The 27,025-nt window shown below is 46.2% G+C and overlaps 2 protein-coding genes across 16 annotated transcripts in view; one reads left to right on the top strand and one right to left on the bottom strand.

Annotated features, from left to right (window-relative positions):
• TSPAN16 (tetraspanin 16) overlaps positions 1-23,401 on the bottom strand; it is a 42,300-nt gene extending 18,899 nt beyond the window's left edge. The window contains exons 1-4 of one of the 4 annotated variants that reach the window (XM_075859092.1): positions 23,257-23,401; positions 21,007-21,121; positions 18,039-18,236; positions 715-789 (exon numbers count right to left, since the gene is read on the bottom strand). In XM_075859092.1, coding sequence (XP_075715207.1) covers positions 715-789; positions 18,039-18,236; positions 21,007-21,096 — 363 coding nt within the window. In that variant the 5' untranslated portion in view covers positions 21,097-21,121; positions 23,257-23,401. Of the gene's footprint in view, positions 1-714; positions 790-18,038; positions 18,237-21,006; positions 21,122-23,234 lie in introns of all 4 variants that reach the window. The other 3 variants (XM_075859093.1, XM_075859094.1, XM_075859095.1) reach the window with 3 other exon arrangements.
• The window catches only part of DNASE2 (deoxyribonuclease 2, lysosomal), a 69,147-nt gene that overhangs the window by 25,409 nt on the left and 16,713 nt on the right, over positions 1-27,025 (top strand). For 2 of the 12 annotated variants that reach the window (XR_012882581.1, XM_075859080.1), the window contains exons 1-2: positions 23,671-24,134; positions 26,809-26,917. Coding sequence is in view for 11 of the 12 variants with exons in the window: in XM_075859080.1 (XP_075715195.1) it covers positions 24,062-24,134; positions 26,809-26,917 (182 nt within the window). In the remaining variant the exon portion in view is untranslated. The other 10 variants (XM_075859087.1, XM_075859085.1, XM_075859083.1 and 7 more) reach the window with 9 other exon arrangements.

A 27,025-nucleotide genomic window follows, 5' to 3' on the forward strand; every position in this document is an offset into this window, starting at 1 on the left:
ACGCTGCGTAAAAAATCCACTGAGAAACCGTTCATAAATTGACCTGCGGTGCGGTTTTTTTAATCGCTGCTCTTCTGTTGCGGATTTTCCCCATTGAATTCAATGGGAATGTAAAACCTGCAACAAATAGGCAAGTGTTGCAATTTTTGCAGCGAAAAAGCTGCGATTCCGCTGCAAAAAATGGCAAATACGAAAAAATAAATATAATATAATACAAAGCCAATACTTACCCCGGGGCGATGTAATAGCGACACGATCCTCTGTTCTGAGAGCAGCTCGGCCTCAAGGGATGACGTTTCATCCCATGTGATTGCTGCAACCAATCACAGACTGCAGCGGTCACATGGACTGCGCGTCATCACAGGTGGCCGGGCTGTACTCAGAGCAGATGGACGCTTCGCCATAACAACGGAGAACGGAATAAGTATGAACTTTTTTTTTTTTCTAGCAGTATTACCGCAGTGGAGATTTTCGAGATGTTACCGCAATTTGATGCAGTTTGTCGGGCGGAATTGCCTGCGGCTTCCAGGATGGATACGCTGTGTGCTTTTATGCAGCATATCCGCCCTGTGTGCACTTACCCATATAATACATTATAGCCAAGCTGTGCTATAAATCTGCAGCGCGGCGTGACACACGATGGGGCAGGTAACAGCATCTATACTACAGTTCTATCATCCTGTGTGCAGACAATGAACAATTACTACTACTCACCACATCAGCGAAAGCCAGAACTACAACCGCTGCTGCAATCTCACAGATAAACAGGACCAGCATTATCAGCAAAAACTGCATAGGAACAATAAAAACAAAACAAAAGGAAATGAGTCCCGCAAATATATTGACAAAAAGAAGAACACAATAATAAACCTGAATACTTGTATTATGCAGTGAGGGTATGTTCACACGTAGTCAACAAAAACGTCTGAAAATCCAGAGCTGTTTTCAAGGGAAAACAGACCCTGCTTTTCAGACGTTTTTTTACCAACTCGCATTTTTCGCTGCGTTTTCACGCCGTTTTCTACGTCCGTTTTTGGAGCTGTTTTCATTGGAGTCTATGAGAAAACAGCTCCAAAAACGTCCAAAGAAGTGTCCTGCACTTCTTTTGACGAGGCTGTATTTTTACGCGTTGTCGTTTGACAGCTGTCAAACGACGATGCGTAAATAACAGGTCGTCTGCACAGTACGTCGGCAAACCCATTCAAATGAATGGGCAGATGTTTGCCGACGTATTGGAGCCGTATTTTCAGACGTAAAACGAGGCATAATACGCCTCGTATACGTCTGAAATTTGGCCGTGTGAACATACCCTAAGGGAAATCTGTTGGCTTTCAGCAATGTTGGGATGAATAACGTACTGTTAATGGAGGACAATCTAGCCATTGACTCTTTTTGGAGTGAACATTTTATGTGATTTCACATTAGTCCAGTTACCTTTGCAAGAGCTACATCCAATGATCAGACCTGCGATCTCTCTGTATCAGGCTGAGAAGTAGACAAATGGAGATCTCGAATATGACACACAGGGCAGGGGCGGATCACTTAGCAGCCAAGGCAAAGTGTGACACCCCCGCTTACCCCCTTACTATTTAAAGGGAACCTTTCACTTGCCCATACATGTGCAGCTGAGTGCAGCATGTAATAGGCAGGGCTTCACAAACACAACACAAACTCTTTAACTTGCCTGATCATGCAGTGGATAATATCCAATCTGTGATGTCAAGTGTTTTAGTGTCCATACATGGACTTGAGTAGTTTAATGTCTCTATTACTTTAGGGTCCAACCCCTGATGTTGAGTGGTTGGAGACCTCTAATGCTGGTGTCCAATGGTTTGGTGCCCCTAACCTTGGGTGTTGCTACTTGATGAGAAGTTTATTGCTCAAGTCTAGTATCCATTGATTTTATATCTCAGCCAATGGAGTACAGTTGTTTGTGTGCCAGGTAGCAGGATAGTGGATATAAACATACGTTGCTAAATGATCTGGAGATTTGAATCTATTGGTAACAGAATGTATCCCTTTTGCATGACGATAAGACAAGCTTCCTTAGGGCTCATGCACGTGGCAGAGCCCTGTGCATGGAGCCTGTATGACAATGCACGGAGCCTGTTTAGCTCCCATAGTACAGAGTCGTAAGGGCTCCATCTGTACAGAGATATTCTCTCCTAGAAGCAATGCTTCCTCATACCTCCATACATACAATTTTTTGTTGCACTCATACGGAAAAAAACAATTTCATATACAGTAGAGGGCTCATGCACCTCTATGGTATGCCTATTATGGCTCCGTATACGTGCTTGTGCCCTTAAAGTGAGAAGTCTATTGGCCGTGATATATTCTCTTTTTTATATACGACGCAATATGCTCATATAACTTTTACCCCTGTAAAATAGTTGCTGTTTTAGGGAAGATATGCCTATCAGACATGGGTTTAGTAATGGTATTCGAGGACTAGTGTGCAGAAATAAACTATGGTATATAATATGTGGAATACTTGATTCATTGTAGGTGGCCCGGCCTGTGATCTAATGGTAGCTCAGATGACGGATGGTTTTCAGCTTTTGGGCACACACTGTACTCAGCCACAATTAAAGCACATGTTCACCTTTTAACAATTTCATTTAGAATTAAGGAATATAAATAATGGAGTCACTGTGTACATACATTAAATTTACTAATCTTATACTGATCCTGAGTTACAGCCAGTATTCTACTCCAGAGCTGCACTCACTATTCTGCTGGTGGAGTCACTGTGTACATACATTATATTACTTATCTTGTACTGATCCTGAGTTACAGCCAGTATTATACTCCAGAGCTGCACTCACTATTCTGCTGGTGGAGTCACTGTGTACATACATTATATTACTTATCTTGTACTGATCCTGAGTTACAGCCAGTATTATACTCCAGAGCTGCACTCACTATTCTGCTGGTGGAGTCACTGTGTACATACATTACATTACTTATCTTGTACTGATCCTGAGTTACATCCTGTGTTATACTCCAGAGCTGCACTCACTATTCTGCTGGTGGAGTCACTGTGTACATACATTACATTACTTATCCTGTACTGATCCTGAGTTACAGCCAGTATTATACTCCAGAGCTGCACTCACTATTCTGCTGGTGGAGTCACTGTGTACATACATTATATTACTTATCTTGTACTGATTCTGAGTTACAGCCAGTATTATACTCCAGAGCTGCACTCACTATTCTGCTGGTGGAGTCACTGTGTACATACATTACATTACTTATCTTGTACTGATCCTGAGTTACATCCTGTGTTATACTCCAGAGCTGCACTCACTATTCTGCTGGTGGAGTCACTGTGTACATACATTACTTATCCTGTACTGATCCTGAGTTACAGCCAGTATTATACTCCAGAGCTGCACTCACTATTCTGCTGGTGGAGTCACTGTGTACATACATTATATTACTTATCTTGTACTGATCCTGAGTTACAGCCAATATTATACTCCAGAGCTGCACTCACTATTCTGCTGGTGGAGTCACTGTGTACATACATTATATTACTTATCTTGTACTGATCCTGAGTTACAGCCAGTATTATACTCCAGAGCTGCACTCACTATTCTGCTGGTGGAGTCACTGTGTACATACATTAAATTTACTAATCTTATACTGATCCTGAGTTACAGCCAGTATTCTACTCCAGAGCTGCACTCACTATTCTGCTGGTGGAGTCACTGTGTACATACATTATATTACTTATCTTGTACTGATCCTGAGTTACAGCCAGTATTATACTCCAGAGCTGCACTCACTATTCTGCTGGTGGAGTCACTGTGTACATACATTATATTACTTATCTTGTACTGATCCTGAGTTACAGCCAGTATTATACTCCAGAGCTGCACTCACTATTCTGCTGTTGGAGTCACTGTGTACATACATTATATTACTTATCTTGTACTGATCCTGAGTTACAGCCAGTATTATACTCCAGAGCTGCACTCACTATTCTGCTGGTGGAGTCACTGTGTACATACATTACATTACTTATCTTGTACTGATCCTGAGTTACATCCTGTGTTATACTCCAGAGCTGCACTCACTATTCTGCTGGTGGAGTCACTGTGTACATACATTACATTACTTATCCTGTACTGATCCTGAGTTACAGCCAGTATTATACTCCAGAGCTGCACTCACTATTCTGCTGGTGGAGTCACTGTATACATACATTATATTACTTATCTTGTACTGATCCTGAGTTACAGCCAGTATTATACTCCAGAGCTGCACTCACTATTCTGCTGGTGGAGTCACTGTGTACATACATTATATTACTTATCTTGTACTGATCCTGAGTTACAGCCAGTATTATACTCCAGAGCTGCACTCACTATTCTGCTGGTGGAGTCACTGTGTACATACATTATATTACTTATCTTGTACTGATCCTGAGTTACAGCTAGTATTATACTCCAGAGCTGCACTCACTATTCTGCTGTTGGAGTCACTGTGTACATACATTATATTACTTATCTTGTACTGATCCTGAGTTACAAAACGACTCCGTCACAGCCAGATAGATGAGGACTGCTCTCACCATGTCAAGGCAATGAAAAGCCAGTTCTCTCGGATGAGATGGGTAAAGACAGAAACACGGAGGGACAATCTCTTCATTAATATGGAAGGTTGAGATGACCTTCTGGAACAAAAGTCAGAAAGCCATGGATGACCAAAAAGGGGGTCTAGCAGGACATGGAAGCCAGTTCTGAAACCTGCCTAATGGAGGTGATGGCCACCAGGAAGGCAACTTTCCAGGAAAAAGATAAAAATAAAGTAAAATGTCCATCAAGGGTTTAAATGGAGCCACCTAAAAATCCCCCAGGACCAACTAAAATTCCAAGGTTCAATTGGATGCTTGTAGGGTGGGACCACATAAACCACCCCTTGCAGAAAAGCCTTTACCTGAAAACGAAAAGCCAAAGTTCATTGAAAAAGTAAGGACAAACCAGAAACCTGACCCCTAAGGGAAGACGCCCCAAGTCTTTGATGAAAGCCTGATTGCACGAAGGACAGGATCCTAGGTGTGGAGCATACCATCGGATGTAAACTACGCTGTTCACACTAAGAAAAATAAGCCTTCCAAATATGATGGTAGACCCTGACTGATTGAGGTTTCCTGGCCTTCAACACTGTCCGGATAACTGGCTCAGAAAGAGCCCAGGCCCTCAGAAGCTTGGCTTCAATGCTGTTAAATGCATCTGAGGTAAAGAGGGGTTGAATAACGGACCTTGGGAAAGGAGGTCGGGTCGAGTTGTAAGATGCCAAGGCGTAGGCCATGACTAGGTTGACTGGGTCCACGTACCAGGCCCAGCGAGACCAATCCAGCATAACCCGGATCGTGGGAACGCCTTTCCATTTGAGTTTCTTGAGCACTCTGGGAAAGAGCGGAAATTGAGTGAAGAGAAACAGTAGGCAGAACTCATCCCACGTAGTGACAAGAGTGTAGATTCCGATGGCCCGGAAATCCCTCGCCCCGGCCACATAGGTTGGAACCTTGTGGTTGAGAAGTGACATGAAGAGATCAACAATCTGGGGTTCCCCACTTCTCGCAAAGGTAATGGAAAAGGTCTAGGTGGGGGGGTGTGGCCAACTGCCGACATGGACGGTCGCATGATTTAGGAGCTCCGTACCCAACCACGATTTTCATACCTTAATCCTGCTGATATTCCGCTACAATTCCTCACCGAGTTGGTAGAAGTTCCCGCCGACGAGGAGAGGTTACTACGAACCAAAAGAGACAATCCTTGGCAGCTGAGAAGCTGAAGGAGTACGCACGCGCTGCTCCTGAAGATGGCGCCGGAGATTCTGTTTCCTTGCCGTCTCCCTCATCAGAGAATGAGCAGCTTAAGGCCTCGCCTGCACCAGAACCGGAGCTCACTTTGGCACAAGTGTCATCTAGACACCTGGATGTGATACAACTATCCACATCCTCCTTGACTGGGAAGATAGCAGAGGTAAAAACAGATGTGGGACTTCTTAGACAGGATTTGCAGAATTTAAGAGACCGGGTGAGGGATACGGAGGATCGCATTTCTGGGTTGAAGGATAAAGTGGTGCCACAGTATTCATGATTCTCATTATTGTATTGCTGTGTCTGGCTTTGAGTTGCTGGCGACTCTACAGGTCTTACTTGTATGTGGCCTCTCACAGGGATAGAATAGATTTCTGTGTGGGTGGACACTGGTCTGTTTCTTTCGGACAATAATATGCAATGTTCTTTATTGTTAGCGGTCAAATATACAAGATTTTGGGAATCATAACGCTGTTTTCTTTATTTTACTTTTCTTATTTGCTCACCTGTATTAGCTATATGTTATATAGGTGATCCCCCGTTTTTGCTATCACTTCTGTGATACAAGACACACAAAACTCAGATAAGTTTTTGTGAAAACATTTTAGCACTAGTGTGTTGTATTTTGCACTAGTTGTTCTATATTTGATATAGTTTAAGAACTAACTGATTCACTGCTTAATTCAATTGACGGTATTGTTTATAGATTTATTACTGTATTATTATCTGCTATTAGAGTAACATGGCATTAAATATTCTATCTGTAAATGTAAGAGGTCTGGGAGACTCCCATAAGAGAAATTTTACTTTTTCATTTATCCGACAACATGGACCACATGGCGTCTCCTGGAGTCGGACCACTGTCTTCAGGAGACGCATCTCACACAATCTACTGCCAAGGGGGGGCGTGGCCAGCAGTCGATGGCGCCGGTCGCATAAACTGAGAGCTCCGCGCCCTGCCACGCAGATCCAGCAGCCTACAGCGGGGAAAGGTGCCTCATATGGGGAAAAAAAGACCCCAAGGGTCTAGACTCACCCCTGCAGCACAGCACCAGGTCGCCGCCGCTCCACCAACGATCGACGGCTACTTTCTTCGGCGGCAAGCCACGCCGCTCCCTCAGCCGCAGCCATCTTGGACAGCCTCGTGTCAGAAGGAAGGGGAGATGTCCGAGCAGGGAGAGGAGACAGTGCCCCACGTACAGGGTAAGCTGAATAGCCGGATGGCTAAAGTTCACCCTCCCAGCTCCCCTAAGCTGTCCTCCACCTCGTCCTGTGAACAGCAGGGAAGGGGGTCCCCTATCCCAGGAGCAATGGAGGCCAGGCCACGAGGAGCATCAGCTCAGTTAGAGGCCCCAGTACACCTGCTTGAACCACCAATGTCACAGCCCTCAGCACAAATGGCCCTACAGATTTGGCCTGCACCTAAACCTCAACGGCCCACGATTCAGCAGCCGGGGAGGAGAGACGATCTGGGGGATACACCATCTTTGACCCCCTATGCCCAGGCCCCTGTATATGCCTCAGATTCTGACCTGGAGGATTCAGCCTCACTTCCTTCAGATGTGCCCCCTATGTGGAGGGAATGTTTCTCACAGTTGCCCACTAAAGAGGACTTTAAGAGTATGATACAAGAAGTGAAGGCAGCTTTTCGTTCAGAATTGGCGGGGGTGTCGCAGCATATACAGCAGATTGCTACGAGGGTGGAGGCTCTAGAAGATGACCACGATGCCACTAGGCGCCATGTCTCTGTGATACAGTCTTCAGTGTCCTCCCAGCTGGCGTCCATTAGAGATATGCAACTGCATCTAGAGGATTTGGATAACAGAGGTCGCCGTCATAATATAAGGATAAGGGGCATACCGGAGCCCTCGGGGTCTGAAGATCTTCCCATCGTGTTAGAGACTATCTTTAACGACCTTTTGGGTGCACCCCCGTCTAATCGGATACCGCTTGACAGAGCGCATAGAGCACTGAAACCAAAATCCATTACATCTCAGCCCAGAGATATCATCTGCTGTGTCCAGGATTTCCGCACTAAGGAGGACATTATGCTTAAAGCCCGTCAGCGTAAAGACCTGGAGTATGCCGGTGTGCCGATTCAGTTATTCCCGGATCTCTCCTGGATTACGTTACAGAAAAGACGTCTGCTTCGTCCGCTTCTCGCAGCCCTACGGGACCACAATATTATTTATCGATGGGGGTTTCCGTTCTCCCTTACAGCCCGAAGAGATGGTGTTTCTGCAACCCTGAGGTACCCAGGGGATTTGCCTCATTTCTGTGACTCCCTTGGTATACCAACGCCCAAGATGCAGAATTGGGAGACTCCTTTGCCGCCTTCGTCTCCACCTCCAGTCTGGCAGTCGGTCCGAAATAAGCGGAGGACCTCTCCAAGACGACAGTCTAACCGAAGTCCACCAAGACCTGATTTGAATTGATGGACGCTGCGCAGATACACGGCACCTCCGTAATATATGTGAAGGAGCCTGGTCACCCATACCAGCTGCTCCCTTCGCCAGTTGCACTATCCTAGGCTAAAAATGCATTTAGGATTATATTTCTGATTTTATGTTGCTTCTCTTTAATTCGTTAACGTAAATTGTGGCAGGGCGCGATTGCCCGGGATACACTTGGCTTTTTCACCCCCTTTTTGTTTTTTCTCGGCCTGTACGTATTTATACGTACTTTTGTACTAGGTTCCTCGACTGTTGAGACCCGACCTCCTTTTTTGATAGGGGTAATTTGTTTTGCAGTTCTCCCTCTGTTTTTAGAGAGAGTTGCAAAGGGTAATATTGTATTACCAGCTTTCTTTTGCTTTAATATCACCCGCCCCAGGGTATAGTATTCTCCCTGGTAGTATTTTCTAAGTGTGTTTGAAATTCATTGATCTCATGCATTTCTCTTTGTTCTCACTGCAGATATGTGTATTGTCTCCCTGGTACGTCTTTACCCCAGTGTCTTTCCCTCCCCTCCTACTTTCATCCGAAATAACACTTGAGACGACAGTGAATCCTCCAAGAACCTCCAAGGTAGAAGGACGCCGTAGAACACTGCTTGCTTTGAAACCGACATGGGACTGGCCCCGACATAACTGTGAGCTGTATACATCCGCACTTTCCACATCATTCTTTGCTCTTTCATACATCTTTGACCATGGTTAAATTTGTCACACTTAATGTCAAGGGTCTCAACTCCAATGTGAAGAGACGCTTGCTTCTCAGGGAGTTGAAATCGCTTGGAGCGGAAGTTGCTTTTCTGCAGGAAACACACTTAGATTCATCCGGAACTTTCCAATTTGCCCGAGGGGCGTATCCTGCTGTGTACTCTGCCTCGTCAGGTCGCAAAAGGGAGGGGGTGGCCATTTTGATAGCAGCTTCCTGCCCCATACAAGTTCACACCTCACATCTAGATCCGAAAGGCAGATATGTTATAATAGAGGGGACTTTGCTTGGACAGCCCATTGTTTTATGTAACGTTTACTCTCCTAATACCGCACAGATTCCATTCCTACGTAGACTCCTTTCTAAACTCCAGAAGCTTCCTAGGGGGGCATGGCTGGTGGGAGGAGATTTTAATGTCCCGTTCTCCACGTCCATGGATAGGGTCTCTCTTACACACGCTACTCCGACGCCCACCCTTACAGGACTCTCTACACGTTTTAGGCAACTAATTAGAGAGCACCAGCTCTATGATTTGTGGCGAGTGGATCACCCAGGTGATAGGTCCTATACCTTCTTCTCCCATACGCACAGCACTCATACACGCTTAGATTACTTTTTTGGTAATGTCCCTTCCCTCCGGGCGCTCCAGGGGGCGAATATAGACCCCATCTCTTGGTCAGATCACGCACCAGTTTCTGTGTCCCTACAGATAGGGAAACCAAATACGAGAGTATGTCATTGGCGCTTAAACGAAACTTTGATTAAGTCCCCTGCTCTTAGGGACAGCCTGGCCGGACATATGCAGGAATTTTATGCACTTAATGAGGGATCGGTTCCTTCAGTATCCACTCTTTGGGAGGCGCATAAGGCGGTGATGAGAGGGCAATGCATAGTAATGGGATCTAGATTGAAAAGAGACTCTCGGGCCAAGAGGGTGGCTCTCCATCGGACAATTACTAAGTTGGAGAGAGAAATGGGGATTAAACCGGCGGTCCCGACACTACGGAAATTGATAGAGGCTAGAGCACAACTCAAGGACTTAGCTATGAAGGGGGTAGAAAAGTCATTACTATACACAAAAAGGAAATATTACGACAAAGGTAATAAGGCGCACTCGCTTCTGGCCAGACTATTGCGGGATCAGGCGACTGTTCGTACTCCACAGGCGGTTCGGGATAAGGCGGGCATACTCCAGCATCACCCAGACACGATAGCCACACTTTTTCATGACTATTATAAATCCTTATACCACCTGCCAAATACCTTACCACCTGATCCGGCTCGTCGGAGGGAAACGCTGCAAGCATATCTCTCTTCCTGTGCTCTCCCTAAACTGAAAGATGAGGAGCTTTCATCCCTGAATGCCCCGATCTCTGCGGAGGAATTGTTTGATATATTGAAGGACCTCCCTAGTGGTAAGGCCCCTGGACCAGATGGCTTTACATATGGGTATTATAAGACCTTTGCAGAGATCTTGGTTCCACGGATGGCTTCCTTATTTAATGAATTCCTACAGGGTTCTCCCATCCCTCAAACATTCCTGCATTCTCATATCACGCTGATCCCTAAACCGGGTAGAGACCACGCAGAGTGCTCCAATTACAGACCCATAGCCCTTCTGAATTCGGATCTAAAAATTTTCACCCGTCTTCTAGCTAATAGACTCAATGTTTGGCTCCCTTCTTTGATTCACAAAGACCAAGTGGGCTTTGTGCCTCTTAGGCAAGGAGGAGACAACACACGAAGGGCCCTTGACCTCATTGATGCCCTCCAAAAGCAAAAGGAATCGGCGATCCTTCTTAGTCTAGATGCAGAGAAGGCGTTTGACCGCTTGGGATGGCCATTTATGTTCGAAACTCTAAATTCATTTGGGATTTCGGGCCCTTATTTGACAGCACTGCGTGGTCTCTACTCCAAACCGACAGCGGCAATTAAACTCCCACACTCCACCTCCCCTCCGTTTCAAATCTGGAATGGTACACGTCAGGGGTGTCCCCTATCCCCACTTTTATTTGTGCTATGCATAGAACCTTTAGCAGCTCAAATACAGAAATCCAGGGATATAGCGGGGGTCCAGATACAAGATAAAGAGTTTAAGGTTTCCCTGTTTGCAGATGACGTCCTCTTGACTATCACTAAACCTCATACCTCCCTCCCTAACCTTACTACAGTTCTCCGTAGGTATGGGAGGCTGTCAGGATATAAAACTAATACATCTAAAACGGAAGCGCTCCCTCTTAATGTCCCACACCAGGAGCTCCAGCTACTCAAACAAAACTACACCTACAACTGGAAGGAAACCTCCCTGACTTACTTAGGAGTTCAACTCACTCCCTCCTATACGTCGGTTTACAAGGCTAATTTCCCCTCTCTGTTTGTAGAGCTACGTCAGCTAATGGCCAGGTGGGATCCTCTTCCCATGTCATTTTTTGGGCGCATAGAAGCGGTCAAAATGACCTTGCTCCCTAAATTACTGTACTACTTTGAGACTTTGCCGGTAGCAGTACCTATGAAGGAATTGCGGGCCATGCAGTCTTCTATCCTCAGGTTCATATGGCATTCCGGCAGACATCGAATTCCGAAATCAGTTTTATTATCGGGTCGATCTGCGGGTGGGCTATCGGTCCCTGATGTGGTGAAGTACTACTGGGCGGCACACCTCCGTCGCATACCCAGCTGGGTGTCTTTAAGGGCGTACAATAAATGGACCGAAATAGAGAAGCTATGGATGGCCCCGGTCCACCCAAACTCCCTGTTATGGGGTGACCCACTGGTAATGCCGACTGCATCTTTATTGGGTCCCATGAGATTTCAAAGGGAGGTGTGGGAAACCTGTAAAAACCGCTTCCATTTGGCATCGGGTTGCCCGCCCTTGACTTCGGTACTCTACACTCCCACTATTCCGGGGGGCACTACCTCCCGAATAGTCCGATTGTGGACGGGAATTGAGGTATTTCACCTGGCTGATATGGTTGATCCCCACACGCAAGAGCTTCACCCGTTTTCATACTTTCAAAAACATCATAATATTCCCTCCGCTGCGTTCTTTCACTATCTTCAGGTTAGACATTACATGCAGCAAACTTTTAGATCCACGCGGGTTACTGCACCTACAAGCTTCGAAAGGTTATGTCGGTATGCTACCACCACTAGGGGGCTTATCTCAGCCATTTATGCATTATTGCTATCCCCGGAGGGTTCCCCTCCGCCTGGGCATAGATACATGTTGAAGTGGGAGGCCTTACTGAATAAATCCATCCCGCTCTCATTGTGGCAGATTATTTGGTCGCAAGCAGCTAAAACCTCCATCTGCACTGCATATAAGGAAAACCAATATAAAATCCTTATGTTTTGGTACCATACCCCTGCCTTTTTGCATAGCTTCAATCCGGGTATTCCGTCGGATTGCTGGCGATGTAGAGGTCAGAGAGGTGATCTGTTCCATATTTTCTGGAGCTGTTCACTGGTACAACAGTATTGGTTGGAAGTTAAGAACTTGGCATTGGCGGTGTTGCAGCAGGATATTCCCTTAGACCCTCTTCATTACCTCCTAAATGTTCCCCCTAGGTCTTTGGGGAAATCACCAGCTCGACTCTTTCGACACTTTCTCACAGCCGCTAAGACGTTGATAGCGTGGAAATGGAGACAGACAACCCCTCCCTCCCACATCGACTTAGTAACTAGAATTAGGGAAATACGTACAATGGAGCATATGACGGCCTCTATTGACAATGAACTGGATAGGTTCAAAGTGGTGTGGGACCCGTGGGACAAGTATTGGATACAGGGAACTCAAGATTAGGTGGTAGGTGGAGCTCCGACTATCCCCCCCCCCCTCACCCCCTTAAACCCCTGTGTTTTTTCCCAGATGTTTTGTCTGTCTATTGAAAGTTACTGTCTTACTATGTGAATTGCATGGCCCTTCATGCTGCTCTAAGTTATATGTATATTTTTGAAAAATTTTCAATAAAAACACAGTTGAAACCAATCTACTGCCAATTGTTTGAACAGAACGTGGATTCAGTGGTCGGCCCATTCTACGCACAGTACCTATTCAAGAGGTGTTTCCATTTTGGTCCACAAATCCCTCAGATGGGAACCTGACGTGATTCAGAAAGACCGGGAGGGCAGGTCGATTTTGATCCATGCATGGATAGAGGGTCAGCAGTTTGTATTGATTGGTCTTTATCTTCCTCCTCCGGCTTCCATGACTGTACTCTACGAGGCGGCTAAATTTGCATCTCAGTTCCCATGGCCGGAGTGTTTTGTATGGGAGACTTTAATCTTCTACTAGATCCTTCCACAGACAAGTTTTACCCTGGAGTTATACCTGGACACCTGCCTCAGTTCTCTCCTCTGGCCGGAATCTTGGGGAGATGGGTTGGCTGGACATGTGGAGACAACGTAATCCAACTGGGCGAGAGTTTACCTGCTTCACACCTGGGAGGAATTCACTGTCTAGGATAGATTATGTGTGCAGTAATTCCAACGTATACAGTTTGTTGGAGCTGATTTCACATTTACCTCGTGCGATGTCGGATCACTCTCCTATGCTGGTGAAGCTCAACCTCCGTCCTCATCAGATTTATAGAGGACCTAGGAAGATCCATCCATTCTGGCTCACGGTGTATGGGAAGCAGGATCGCATTCCAGATCAATTAATGGTGTTCTTTGAAGAGAATCTTCCCTTTGATAACCACTCTGCCCTATGGGACGCACTAAAGGCATATCTGCGAGGGTGTTTACAGTCCTCGATCTCCTATCATAAGAGACAATCCTCTAAAATGGAACAGGTACTGGCTACTGAATGTACAACATTGGAAGCTACATTTATTGAGGATCCCTGTCCTCTCAATCAGCAGAACTGGTTACGGAAAGGTCGGGAATATTTACATCTCCTTCATGAAAAGACTAAATGTCGCCCATTCTTTTCTAATCAGAGGTACTTTGAATTCGGTAATCAATCCAGTAGTCTGTTGGCGCATCTCATTCATAGTAATTCTGCTTCACTGGCCATATTACGCATTCACTTAGAAACAGGTACCACAGTGCATGACAATGAGCAAATTCTTATAGGTTTTTCAGACTTCTACAAGGAACTCTATAGCTCTAAACTGCAGGTATCCCTACAGAACATCAGGGATTACTTGTTGGACATGAATATACCAAAGCTGACGGAGTCACGACGAGTGTTTATGGATGCTCCTATTACTTTAACTGAATTGACAGAAGCTTTGTCCTCTATGGCAAAGGGCAAATCATCTGGACCTGATGGAATACCTCTTGAAGTATACACTAAATATCAAGACCATTTACTGCCTCAGTTACTTCATGTTTTAAATACATCTTTTGAAAAAGGGATCCTGCCGGCTTCGTTCTATGATGCTACTATCATTGTGCTTCTGAAACCAGATAATTCACCATTAGATTGTGGGTCCTATAGGCCTATTTCTCTGCTCAATACAGATTAGAAATTGCTGACTAAAGTACTGGCGCTCTGATTAAACTCCGTCATAGCTGATCTTATCCATCCTGATCAATCAGGATTCATTCCTGGGAGGAGTACATCCGATAATTTGCGGAGAGTCCAGGCAGTGGCGCAGATAGGGGAGCGATACAATAACAAATGGGCCTTGGCCTCCTTGGATGCTGCAAAGGCATTCGACTATATTGAATGGCCTTATCTAATAAGTGTTCTTTCCAGTTTGGGCTTTGGTCCTGCATTTGTGTCACGGATACAGATCATATATAATCATCCCAAAGCTAATATAGCGTTGAATGGTCTAACATCTACCTTATTTGAGCTTGGTCGGGGAACGAGACAGGGATGCCCCCTGTCACCCTGCTCTTTGCTATGGCGATGGAGCCGCTGGCAATAATCATCAGATCGGATTCCGAGGTACGGGGTGTCTCGCATGCAACAGGTGAAGATCGTATTGCTCTATATGCAGATGACAGCATGCTTTTTGTCTCGCAGGTACAATCTTCCCTACCTGGGGTGATGCATCTTATTAACACCTTTGGAGATTACTCAGGACTTCGTATTAATTGGACAAAGTCGGCCGTATTGTTTCTTCATCCTGGGGATTCACAGCTTGTGGGTTCCACGAGGGAATGTCTTGCAGTTGTTGATCACTTTAAGTACTTGGGAATACATATGTAATGGCAGGAAGGAGGTGAAGGGAAAGTGAGCCCTAATCTACCCACCGCCCTGTCCCTGCCTACTTGCAACGACCCGCCCTAGGCGACGGGGTACAACTGGGCGGCGGTCCCTACGCTGTCTAAGTGCACGGGAGAACAAACAGGGAACACGCAAGGGAAGGGGCAGTAGCCCACGGAACGCCGCGAGGAAACGGAGCGGTGAATGAGTCAGTCAGGACCAGGATGAAGTGGAGTATACAAACGTGAGCACAGAGAAGGAAGCAAGCCAGGGGCAAAGCAAAGCAGGTTAAGCGGAACTGCAGCAAGGCAGAAGCACGGCAGAAGCAGGCTGGAGCAAGCAGCAGTCGGGCCAGGAATCCAGAAGAATTACAAGCACTGAGGAAGAGAACACAGCAGGTAATAAAGGACAGGGGGCGGAGCTAACTCCGACTGACCAGGCCGCGATAGGCTCTCCCACTCCTGAGCCTGCCACCCTGGTTAGTGGGAGTCGGTGTCAGTCTAAGAGGTCTGGCCTCAGGTGTGGATTGATTAATCCCAGGAGTATACCTAGAGGTAGTACCTGGCAGATCCCTAACAACATATCGCTAGGAAGGCGGCACTCTCTCTTCAACTCAATGTTCACCCTCTACTGGCCATTTTCAGAGACAAATTCAAGATATGGGCAGCCCTTCCATTATCAGTCATGGGTCGAATTAATTTGATAAAGATGGTGATACTTCCAAAGAGTCTTTATATTCTGCAACATGTCTTCACTCCTATACCGAAGTCCTTCTTAAAACACTTGGAGTCACTAATCATTTCCTTTATATGGGGACGGTCTAGGTCTAAACTGGCCATACAAAAACTACAAAGACCAAAAGAGATGGCTGGTATTGCTCTTCCAGATATTTACCTCTACTATTTGGCTGGCCAACTCGAATATCTTGGCGCCTGGACTCATGCAAATCGTCCTCCTGGCCTTGAGGGCATATTAATGGACTATTCAGCACATAGTTCATTGTGGCCGGTGTTGTTTCGCCACGGAGTTCCTGGGACTTTTTTTTCTGCCTATCGGTAGAGTGGCTAGGGGAGTTTGGAAGGCGGCCATGAATATTTCGAGTTCCTTTGACATTCCTGCGGAAACTCCACTCTGGCATAATGATGTCTTGGAGTCTTTAGTTACATACCAGTTAGGAATTAAGAATTAAGTAAGGCCCCATGCACACGAACGTAAAAACGCCCGTAATCACGGGCCGTAATTATGGCCCGTAATTACTGGCCGATAGACTTCTATTGGCCACGGGTACCTCCCCGTATGCTTACGGGAAGGTGCCCGTGCCGTTGAAAAATATAGAACATGTCCTATTTCAGGCCGTAATTACGGCACGGGCAGGCCCATAGAAGTCTATGAGGCTCCCGTAATTACGGGTGACTACGTGTGTGCACCCATAATTACGGGAGCGTTGCTAGGCGACGTCAGTGTATAGTCACTGTCCAGGGTGCTGAAAGAGTTAAACGATCGGCAGTAACTCTTTCAGCACCAGGGACAGTGAATTCCGATCACAATATAGATAAAGCTGTAAAAAAAAAAAAGACGTTCATACTTACCCAGAACTCTCTGCTTCTTCCTCCAGTCCGGCCTCCTGGAATGACGTTACAGCCCATGTGACCGCTGCAGTCAATCACAGGCCAATCACTGGCTGCAGCGGTTACATGGACTGCCGCGTCATCCAGGGAGGTCGGGCTGGATGTCAAGAGAGGGACGCGTCACCAAGGCAACGGCCGGGTAAGTATGAATTTCTTTTACTTTTATTACAGAAAGGGCTGCCCCTTCTCTTTATCCTGCACTGATAGAGAGAAGGGCTGCCGATTACTGCAGTGTAATTTTGCAGCGAAAACGTGCCCGTAAATACGGGTGGAATACGGGTGGAATACGGGTGACACCGGACCCGTATTTACGGGCACGGGTCCGTAAATACTGGTGCAATACGGGTCGAATACGTGTGACCAAGGACCCGTATTTACGCCAGTATTTACGGGTGGACAAAAATACGATCGTGTGCATGGGGCCTTACCCTTGGGTGTACACAGGGTCACCTCTTGCACATATAGTGGGGTTACTGGCACTCCACCTGGGGATGCAGAAAGTCAGGTGATTGGCGGTGAGGGAAATTCAGTGCAGAGAACTGCCTGGTTTCCTGGTACCTGAAGAGGGTTGACGAGGCTGGAGACCAAGCTGACAACCCTCCTGCAGCTAAAGTAAAAATGGAAAGAGATAAAACGAAAAAAAAAAAGTGCAGCAGACCCGAGAATTAGGTCATGGTTGCCTCCTAGACATTAGGCTTAACATGATTACGCCTGTGTCTGGGCGAAGCCAAGCCTCCCAGTGGCAAGGGCCTATACCCATGGTGCTGTCTCAACCAATGATATAAACAAGAAAACATTTTTTTAACCCTTCATTATAGTGACTGTGAGGGTCAGACCACCTCTAGGACCCCCACTTATCAAGACAATGCCAACAGCGGTGATATACAGGGCTGAATGAATGGCGCGGTGACTTCACATGTGCATGGCTCTCCATTGAGGTGTATTTACATGAGTCATTTTTTTCGCATCTTTTTTCCGTGGTGGTATTTAGAAACATTTTGCGGTTTTGACGCAAGTGAATAGGAGTTACGGAAACAGCTGAGCAAGCGTGCAGGCCCACATTTACATTCAGTTTTCTTCCTGTGTGCAGTCGCCCTTGGATTAGTCGTCTTGCCTTGAGGTGGGACCCCAACCTATCTTACATTTATGCCACATGGTTGCCTGTGGTTTTGCCATAAACGTCTAAAGTGGAGAAAACCCCTTTAAATAATACAGTAACTTATATGAAGTTATAAACAATTTCAGTGACCACTCACAATTAATAGGAGGTGACGTTTCTCCTTGTGGGCCCCGTAACAACCCAAAAATCCCAGAATGCACATAATAATTCCAGCGGCGATACAGAACAAGCTCACGTTCAGAAAGTATGCGGAATGACTTCCTAGAGTCTTCACAAAGGAGTCGCTCCCATACTTAATCCACAGTCCCAGTCCTATAAGTACAGAGCCACATAACTAGAGATCGGGAAAAAATAAAATAAAAATGAGAAAGAAAAATTACATACAGCAAAACCTTTCAGTTCCCATGACAATATGCTAAAGTGTTATTCTAAGCCTGCTGATTACTACATGGTGTTACGTGTGATTTGGTACCTGGTGACTGATATAATTGCTGGGAGGATCACTGTGGAGACTGGATTGTCAGCACATATGAGCATTCATTAGTGGCTATGTAGGCATGAATTTACAATGTGTAAGTATGTTGCTGCGTGGCATGTGCATTAGCATTGATGATAAGCATTGATAGATACCAGTGGTCAGACATTGATGGTATATCAGACTGATCTGACAGCAGGGCTCATTGCAAGAAAACCATCTACAAACGGTCATATGTTGGTAAAATACGTTTTCCTGCCGGCATTAGTCTATATCTCTATTGTTATATGGTCCCAAGTGTCAGTGTGTCATTGTTCTGTACGCCAAGTGTAAGGTTATGGTCACACACTTAACTAAAACCGTCTGAAAATACGGAGCTCCTGATTTTCATAAGTTTTTTAAGCCACCCGCGATTTTCGCGGCATTTTTCCGTCCGTTTTTGGTGCTGTTTTTCTATAGTCTATGAAAAACGGCTCCAAAAACGGCTAAAGAATTGACATGCACTTCTTTTTCACGGCCGTTTTTTTAAGCGGCCGTTTTGAAAAACGGCCGCGTAAAAAAACGCCCGTCGGAACAGAACACCGTTTTTCCCATTGAAATCAATGGGCAGATGTTTGGAGGCGTTCTGCTCACGATTTTTCGGCCGTTTACGGCCCGAAAAACGGCCGAAAATAGGCCGTGTGAACATGCCCTTAATGTTCTGCCCCCAAGTGTCAGTGTATCATTGTCCTGTACCCTAAGTGTCAGTGTGTTATTATCCTGTACCCCAAGTGTGTCATTGTCCTGTACAATGTACCCCATTGTCCTGTACACATACCTCCCAAATATCCCGGATTCAGTGGGACAGTCACGGATTTCGGGTGGCGTCCCGCTGTGCCAGGCGGCTGGTGGTACGTCCCGGACTCCCAGTGTCAACTGTATCTGTGTCCTCAGGACGCAGATACAGTTGAACACAAAGCTGAAGCAGGGAACCGTCAGCTCCCTGCTTCAGCATTAGTACAGAGGACTCCCCGGGAACAGCGCTACTTTAAGCACTGAGCCCGGGGAAGCCCTTGACATCAATGTCCATATATGGACAGTGACGTCAGTAGCTCCTCCTTGGAGCAGAATCCCCTGCCAGAGCATTGCCGACGCTGTGGCCGGGGATTTTGCTCATAGAGGGAATCGCTGATGTCACTGTTCATACATGGACAGTGAAGTCAGTAGCTCCTCCTGGAGAGGAATCCCCTGCCACAGCGTTGCCAATGCTCTGGCTGGGGATTCCGCCCCTACAAGGAGTCCCAATAGCTAGAGGGGTGGTAACAATATCTACAGGGCGGATGACACTATCTTTAAGGGGGTGTGGCACTATCTACATGGGTACTATCTACGTGTGCACTGGCACTTTATATGTGGGCACTGGCACTAGGGGCAGCTAAGGGGGCATTATACTGTATGGGGGCAGCTAAGGCAGCATTATACTGTATGGGGCATTTGTGTGGGCTTTATGCTGCATGGGTGCATCTATGGAGGCATTATACTTTATGGTGGCAGCTGTGGGGGCATTATACTGTTTTCGGGCAACTGTGGGGGCATTATACTGTGTGGAAGGCACTATGGGAGCATGATGCTGTGTGGGCTGAACCGGGTGTGTATGGGCAGGGACTGGGCGGGATTAGTGGCGTGGTTTAAAAAGAAAAAAACTTGCCACTGCGCACCTAGCATCTGTTGTCTCTCTTTTCGTTACTTGAAAGTTGGGAGGTATGCTGTACAACGTACCCCAAGTGTGTCATTGTCCAGTAGCCTAATTGTGAGTGTGTCATTATCCTGTACCCCAAATGTCAGTGTCATTATCCTGTACCCTAAGTGTGTCATTGTCCAGTACCCTAAGTGTGAGTGTGTCATTATCCTGTACCCCAAGTGTCAGTGTGTCATTGTCTTATACCCCAAGTGTCAGTGTGTTATTATTCTGTACCCCAAGTGCCAGTGTGTCATTATCATGTACCCCAACTGTCAGTGTGTCATTTCCCTGTACCCCAAGTGTGTGTGTCATTATCCTGTACCCCAAGTGTCAGTGTGTTATTGCCCTGTACCCCAAGTGTCAGTGTGTCATTATCCTGTACCCCAAGTGTCAGTGTGTCATTGTTCTGTACCCCAAGTGTCAGTATAACATTATCATGTACCCCGGTGTGTCATTATCATGTACCCCAAGGGTCAGTGTGACATTGCCCTGTACCCCGTGTCAATGTGTCATTTTTCTGTACCCCAAGGGTCCGTGTGTCATTGCCCTGTATCCCAAGTGTCAGTGTGTCATTATACTGTACCCCAAGTGTCAGTGTCATTATCCTGTACCCTTAGTGTCAGTGTGTCATTGTTCTGTACCCTTAAAGGCTGTTTCCATAACTTTTATAGAGTTTGGATGGAAAGGTAGACTCCTCAGCGCAGTCATGTGGATAAGGTGAACGGAGACTTGGACCCCCGTTCTTGTGAACATGGGGATCCCAGCAGTAGGGCCCTCCAGTGTTTAAACATTTATCCCCTTTCCTGTGGGGATACATTTCACCCCCCAAGTGTCATTTGATCTGTTTTTCTTGGACCCCCAAGAATCCTACTCCACAACTTTTCGGAGCATACACAAGACTTCACTCACAAATATGACACCATTTACTAAGATCATGGTATATTTCAGGAAGGCGTAGATATTATGCAGTCTGGAACCGGCAGCGGGATTGTTTTCCATTTTAATGAGTCACCGACCGCAGCACCTATAACAAGAAGTCCATACTTACTATATAATATGGCAATATTAGAAGCTTCTGAGGGTAAGATCAGCGCTAGACAACAGTCCCCATATCTTATTACCATTAAGTCACACAATGTGTCCATGGAATCAAAGAGGTCGGCACTCCGTAGGTGGTGTGGTGCCCTGGAAGGGTGATGAACCCACGATAATGTAAAGAAAATCCCGGCACACACTCTCTGCTTGATGCTGTCTTTATTTCTTACGCGTTTCGGCTTAAAATCAGCCTTTCTCAATTAAGTACTTTCTAGACTGAGTTTAAGCTGAAATGCGTATGAAATAAAGACAGAATCAAGCAGAGAGTGTGTGCCGGGATTTTCTTTACACAATGTGTCCATGACATGGGGACCCCCACACGGTTACCTTCCCCATATAAGTCAATGGAGATGGACAGCAGTGGGACATTTCCAATGACTACTATGAGCAGCTGGATGCCTATAATATCATATCATGATAGCACCAATGTAACATTTGGGAGATAAAGTAACAATTTTGACCGCTTTGTACCAACTCAAGCAAATGTACCACCTTTACCACTGACTTTACTTCATCACAGATTGGCTATGTTTAGGAAGCAAAGCCCTTGGCGACCTCTGGAGTGCAACTGTGTTGAGGATGCCATAATAGCAATGCCAGCACTGGAGCACTTTATTGGGGTACTGTGACTGACACTTATAAGGGGGTTATCTGTTAGGGGTCAGAACACAAAGACCCACAATGATTGCTAAGACAAAGGAGTTGTGGTGGTCTTTTGAGGCCCTTTTAGCCGTGCTCGACTTTACTTAGGATACCCCATGTGAACATATCCTTAAAGGGGTTATACCACCAAGAACATTTATCCGCTCTGCTGTTCCCATCGGCCCGCGAGGATCGGGACCTCGTCCTAATGATCAGCGGGAGTCCTAGCTATCAGACACTTATCACCAGTCATGTGGATGGATGGTAATAAACGATTTTCGTGGGAAAACCCCTTTAGGTTACGTTCACATAGGGTGGATAAGCTGCATAGAAGTACGCAGCGTATCCGTCTTGGAACCCGCTGGGAATTCCAGAGAAAAAAACGGCACCAAAATCATGGTGCAGATTTTCGGGTGGAATATCTGCTGCGGAAAACGGAGTTGGCAAAAAAAAAAGAAGGAATAATTACCCCTCGGGCGTTGCCACAGCGACGCGTCCCTCTGTTCTTGGTGCAACACGGCCTCCTGGGATGATGCTGCAGCCCATGTGACCTCTGCAGCCTGTAATTGGCTTGCAGCAGTCACATGGGATGAAACGTCTTCCCAGGAGGTCGGGCTATATGGAGAACAGAGGGAAGCGTTGCTATGGCAACAACTGGGGGGGGGGAGTATTGGCTTTTTTTTTAAATTACATTTAACAAAAAAAAATTGCAGCAGAATCGCAGCTTTTTGCCGCAAAAATCGCAACATTTGCTATTTGTTGCGGGTTTTACCTATCTGCTTCGAGCATTGAGGTGGTCCTGAGTACCATTGGGTGTAGCTATAGAGGTTGCACCCCGACCCCGGATTGTCCCAAACTGTCCCTCTGCCCAAAATGACAACAGTACTATCAATGACATGTGATGTTAGGGGCCCTTTCAATAGATTTGACATAGGGGCCCAAATCGCAGCTCTGATCTATTCCAAGCAATGTATGGAGGCACTTGTGGCATATATGCCGGGTATGGGGGTACTTTTGGCTGACACACTGTTAGGGGGTATCAGTGGATGGCACACACTGTTATAGGGGCATCTGTGGCTGGCACACACTGTTATAGGGGCATCTGTGGCTGGCACACACTGTTATAGGGGCATCTGTAGCTGACACAGTTAGGGGGTATATGTGGCTGGCACATAGTTCTAGGGGCAACTGTAGCTGGCACATACTGTTACAGGGCTTATGTGGCAGCACTCTGTTACAGGGGGTATCTGTGGCTAACACAGTTATGGGGGATCTGTGGTTGGCACATACGGTTATGGGGCATCTGATTGGCACAATGTTATGGGTTGGCACACAATATTATCGGGTAATATGCTTAGCTCTCTACAAGTAATCTCATGATGGCACAAAATACTTCCTACAACCAGCTGTTCTCCACCTCACATTTATCTTGATTCTAATATGTATGTAATAAATGGCGTTGCACGTCCAAGAAACGGTCCAGGGATTCGCAAAACGGCCACTGCGACGACAACGACGACTAGAGCGCAATTCCGTCACGTGAAAAAGGCGGGAAATGTGTTAAATGCACTACGCATGCGCGGCACACTGCCTTTAGGAGCCCGTCGGTATGCGCAAGCGCGCTAAGAACAGAATCGTCAGGCGAGCGAGACTACGCATGCGCAATAGGAGAGGCATTTGTTAAAAAGTGACGGTATAGTGTTGTTGTTGCTGGTGGAGGGGGATTTTGTGTTGCAGAATGCAGATGGTGTGTACAGTCATGTGTGGCCTGCTGGTGGAGGGAGATATATTGCATTGTGGTTTCCAGCTTCAGTATAATGCTGTGTTGTAGGTATTTGCATACATGTTAAATGGTTGCCTGTTGGACAATTGCATAACTAGCAATCCCATCATGTTCTCTGACCTGCACACAGGGAGCTTGATGGTATATACAGGGCAGTAATACTTTAGGGAATTGTTATTTCTGGGATTTAAAGGGAAACTCGCGCTTACAATTCCCTCATCCGATCTTTAAAGGGGAACTCCGTCTATGTATTATCCGTATACTCTAGAGCGGTGTTCCCCCAACCTGTGGCTCTCCAGCTGTTGCAAAACTACAACTCCCAGCATGCCCTGACAGGCACTTTCTTTTAGGGCATGCTGGGAATTGTAGTTTGGCCACAGATTGGAGAGCGCTGCTCCAGAGCATGCATAAAGTAATACTAGAAAAAGGGAAGTGAGCGGTGACATGGGCCGAGGCTGCAGTCAGTCAGCACGAGCTATGAGAGCGCTATCTCCGTATCTCAGACGTCCGCTGTCAGGTACTTGTCAGTGTTTTATTTTATTGTTTTTTTTGTCTCCGCCAGTTTGTGGGATTTCTATGGCTGAAGGAAGCCGGGAACAAGCGGTGATACTGACAACTCCAGGAGACCCTAAGGCCTCGTTCACATGAGAGTATAGCAGTGCAGCTGAATTATCTATGGGAAATGTGCTGTAAATTATAAGAATATTACCGTTCTGTGACTGCATGAAAGCAGGAGGCCGCAGGTGGAGTAGAGTTATACCGATCACGGAGCTTTAGGTGACTTCTATTCTTATCATTTATAGTAAGGGATATTCCTTATAATACACCTCAGCTGCTGCAGAACCTCGTCTTAAAGAGAAATGGGAGCGCTTCCTGTCCACTATTGATTTATATGAAACCTCTGTTTTTTTGAAGGGCTGCAGCATCTGAGGTGTGTATTGTGAGGTTCTGCAGCATCTGAGGTGTGTATTGTGAGGTTCTGCAGCATCTGAGGTGTGTATTGTGAGGTTCTGCAGCATCTGAGGTGTGTATTGTGAGGTTCTGCAGCATCTGAGGTGTGTATTGTGAGGTTCTGCAGCAGCTTAGGTGTGTATTGTGAGGTTCTGCAGCATCTGAGGTGTGTATTGTGAGGTTCTGCAGCATCTGAGGTGTGTATTGTGAGATTCTACAGCAGCTGAGCTATGTATTATGAGGTTATGCAGCAGCTTAGGTGTGTATTGTGAGATTCTGCAGTGGTTGTGTGTATTATGAGGTTCTGCAGTGGTTGTGTGTATTATGAGGTTCTGCAGTGGTTGTGTGTATTATGAGGTTATGCAGCATCTTAGGTGTGTATTGTGAGGTTCTGCAGCATCTGAGGTGTGTATTATGAGGTTATGCAGCATCTTAGGTGTGTATTGTGAGGTTCTGCAGCATCTGAGGTGTGTATTATGAGGTTATGCAGCAGCTGAGATCTGTATTACGATGTTCTGCAGCATCAGAGGTGTGTATTACGATGTTCTGCAGCATCAGAGGTGTGTATTACGAGGTTCTGCAGCAGCTTAGGTGTGTATTGTGAGGTTCTGCAGCATCTGAGGTGTGTATTGTGAGGTTCTGCAGCTATTGTGTGTATTACGAGGTTCTGCAGCATCTGAGGTGTGTATTGTGAGGTTCTGCAGCATCTGAGGTGTGTATTACGAGGTTCTGCAGCATCTGAGGTGTGTATTACGAGGTTCTGCAGCATCTGAGGTGTGTATTGTGAGGTTCTGCAGCAGCTTAGGTGTGTATTACGAGGTTCTGCAGCATCTGAGGTGTGTATTGTGAGGTTCTGCAGCATCTGAGGTAAGTATGAAGAGGATTTCAGAAGCTACGGTGTCTACCATTCTGTTCTGCCGCAGCTGAGGTCTGTATTATGGGGTTCTGCAGCACACAGGGCACATTACCTACTGCGGCTGCTGAAGAACCTCTTCAGAGTGATCACTTCTTGTCATTCAATCAGCAGTCGACAAACAAGACGAAACTTCCGGCAAGGTGTAATGATAGACATCTTTTGTAGGAAGAGATAAGCAGCTCCTATATCTGTCACTGCTCATCTCTATATAGTGATCAGATTCTGACTTCAGAAATTGATTATAGAATTATTATTTACAGACCTGTCTGATACTGCACCCGATTAGGGATTTCTGAGTTAGAGGGGGGTCCTCTTGTCTTGGTCAGTGTGGAGAGTGGGTACAAGGATTGTCTCTCGCTCTGGAGGACCTGTCCTATCCCTCATTACACAGACATCCCATTGATATGAATGTACACTGTGTAATACTTTATTTCCCATGTGGTGGCGCTGCAGGGAAAGTGAACACTTACTGCCAGGTTTCCTCACAGATCGCAGCTCATCGCTGGGAATCCCCGCAGGGTGAAAGTTTGTGATCTGCTTATTGTCAAGCGACCTTCTACGGGTAAGGCCAGCCATAGCGGCCCAATTCCACGCCAACTCCTGTTTTTACAGCAATTCAGCAAGGTTTTCAATTTGATTGCTAATGGATGCGCGTTTTTGCAATTTGTAGTAAAACTGCGCTGATTAGCGGGTTAAATCACATGACTGCCGTTTTCGACGGCCGCTACATGTAGCCTTACCCTAACTCGTAAGAAATGTCTAAAGAGGACAACCCCTTTAAATCAATCTAGGCCCCTTATGCTTCAGGTAGTGCACTGTAGACTGGATTTAAAGGGAAACTCCACTTCCGAACCTCCATTTCCAACATTGCACTATTGAAATCTGCATACAATGCTCAGTAACTTTGTAAATACTTTGCTGTACTAATTTTATACAGGTTTTCCCCTCCATTCATTTCTAAATCTAAACTCTGAGCAAGACCGTCACCTCTTTCAAGATCGAACGTATGGCCCCTCCTTCCCCTGCCCTTCTACTTTTCTCCCTTTAACCCCCATCCTGCGGACCTGTGGTGAAGGGATCCCTACGCGGGTGTTCACCACCTATTAGAATAAGAGATGCAGCCATCCTGGGCTGGGCACCCTTTCTCCGGGGGCTCCGTGGGACCCGCGTGGGCTGCCTCTATGGTAAATATGACCATCATGGCTACTTCACCAGCTATACGGACATGTGAGGGTTCCACTATAGATTTGTAGGGTTTCATTTTCTTATATACTTTGACCGCTGCTTTGCAAGTTGCATTAACGTGGTCTTTTCTTGTCTTCAGAATCCTCCCCGCATAAGATGACTCTTCACGTCTTCATGATCGTCATCCTGCCCAGCCTCTGCTCTGCAGCCATCTCTTGCTATGGAGACCATGGACAACCTGTAGACTGGTGAGTTCGTTGAGTTGTCTTCTGCACAATCTCGTCGTAAGGGACACTAAAAGATGGTAAAATATACAGCAACCGGTCCCCTCTCCTGACACATCTATTTTAGTCAAT

This window comes from Rhinoderma darwinii, chromosome 3 (assembly GCF_050947455.1).
Source record: "Rhinoderma darwinii isolate aRhiDar2 chromosome 3, aRhiDar2.hap1, whole genome shotgun sequence".
Taxonomy (NCBI): Eukaryota; Metazoa; Chordata; class Amphibia; order Anura; family Rhinodermatidae; genus Rhinoderma; species Rhinoderma darwinii.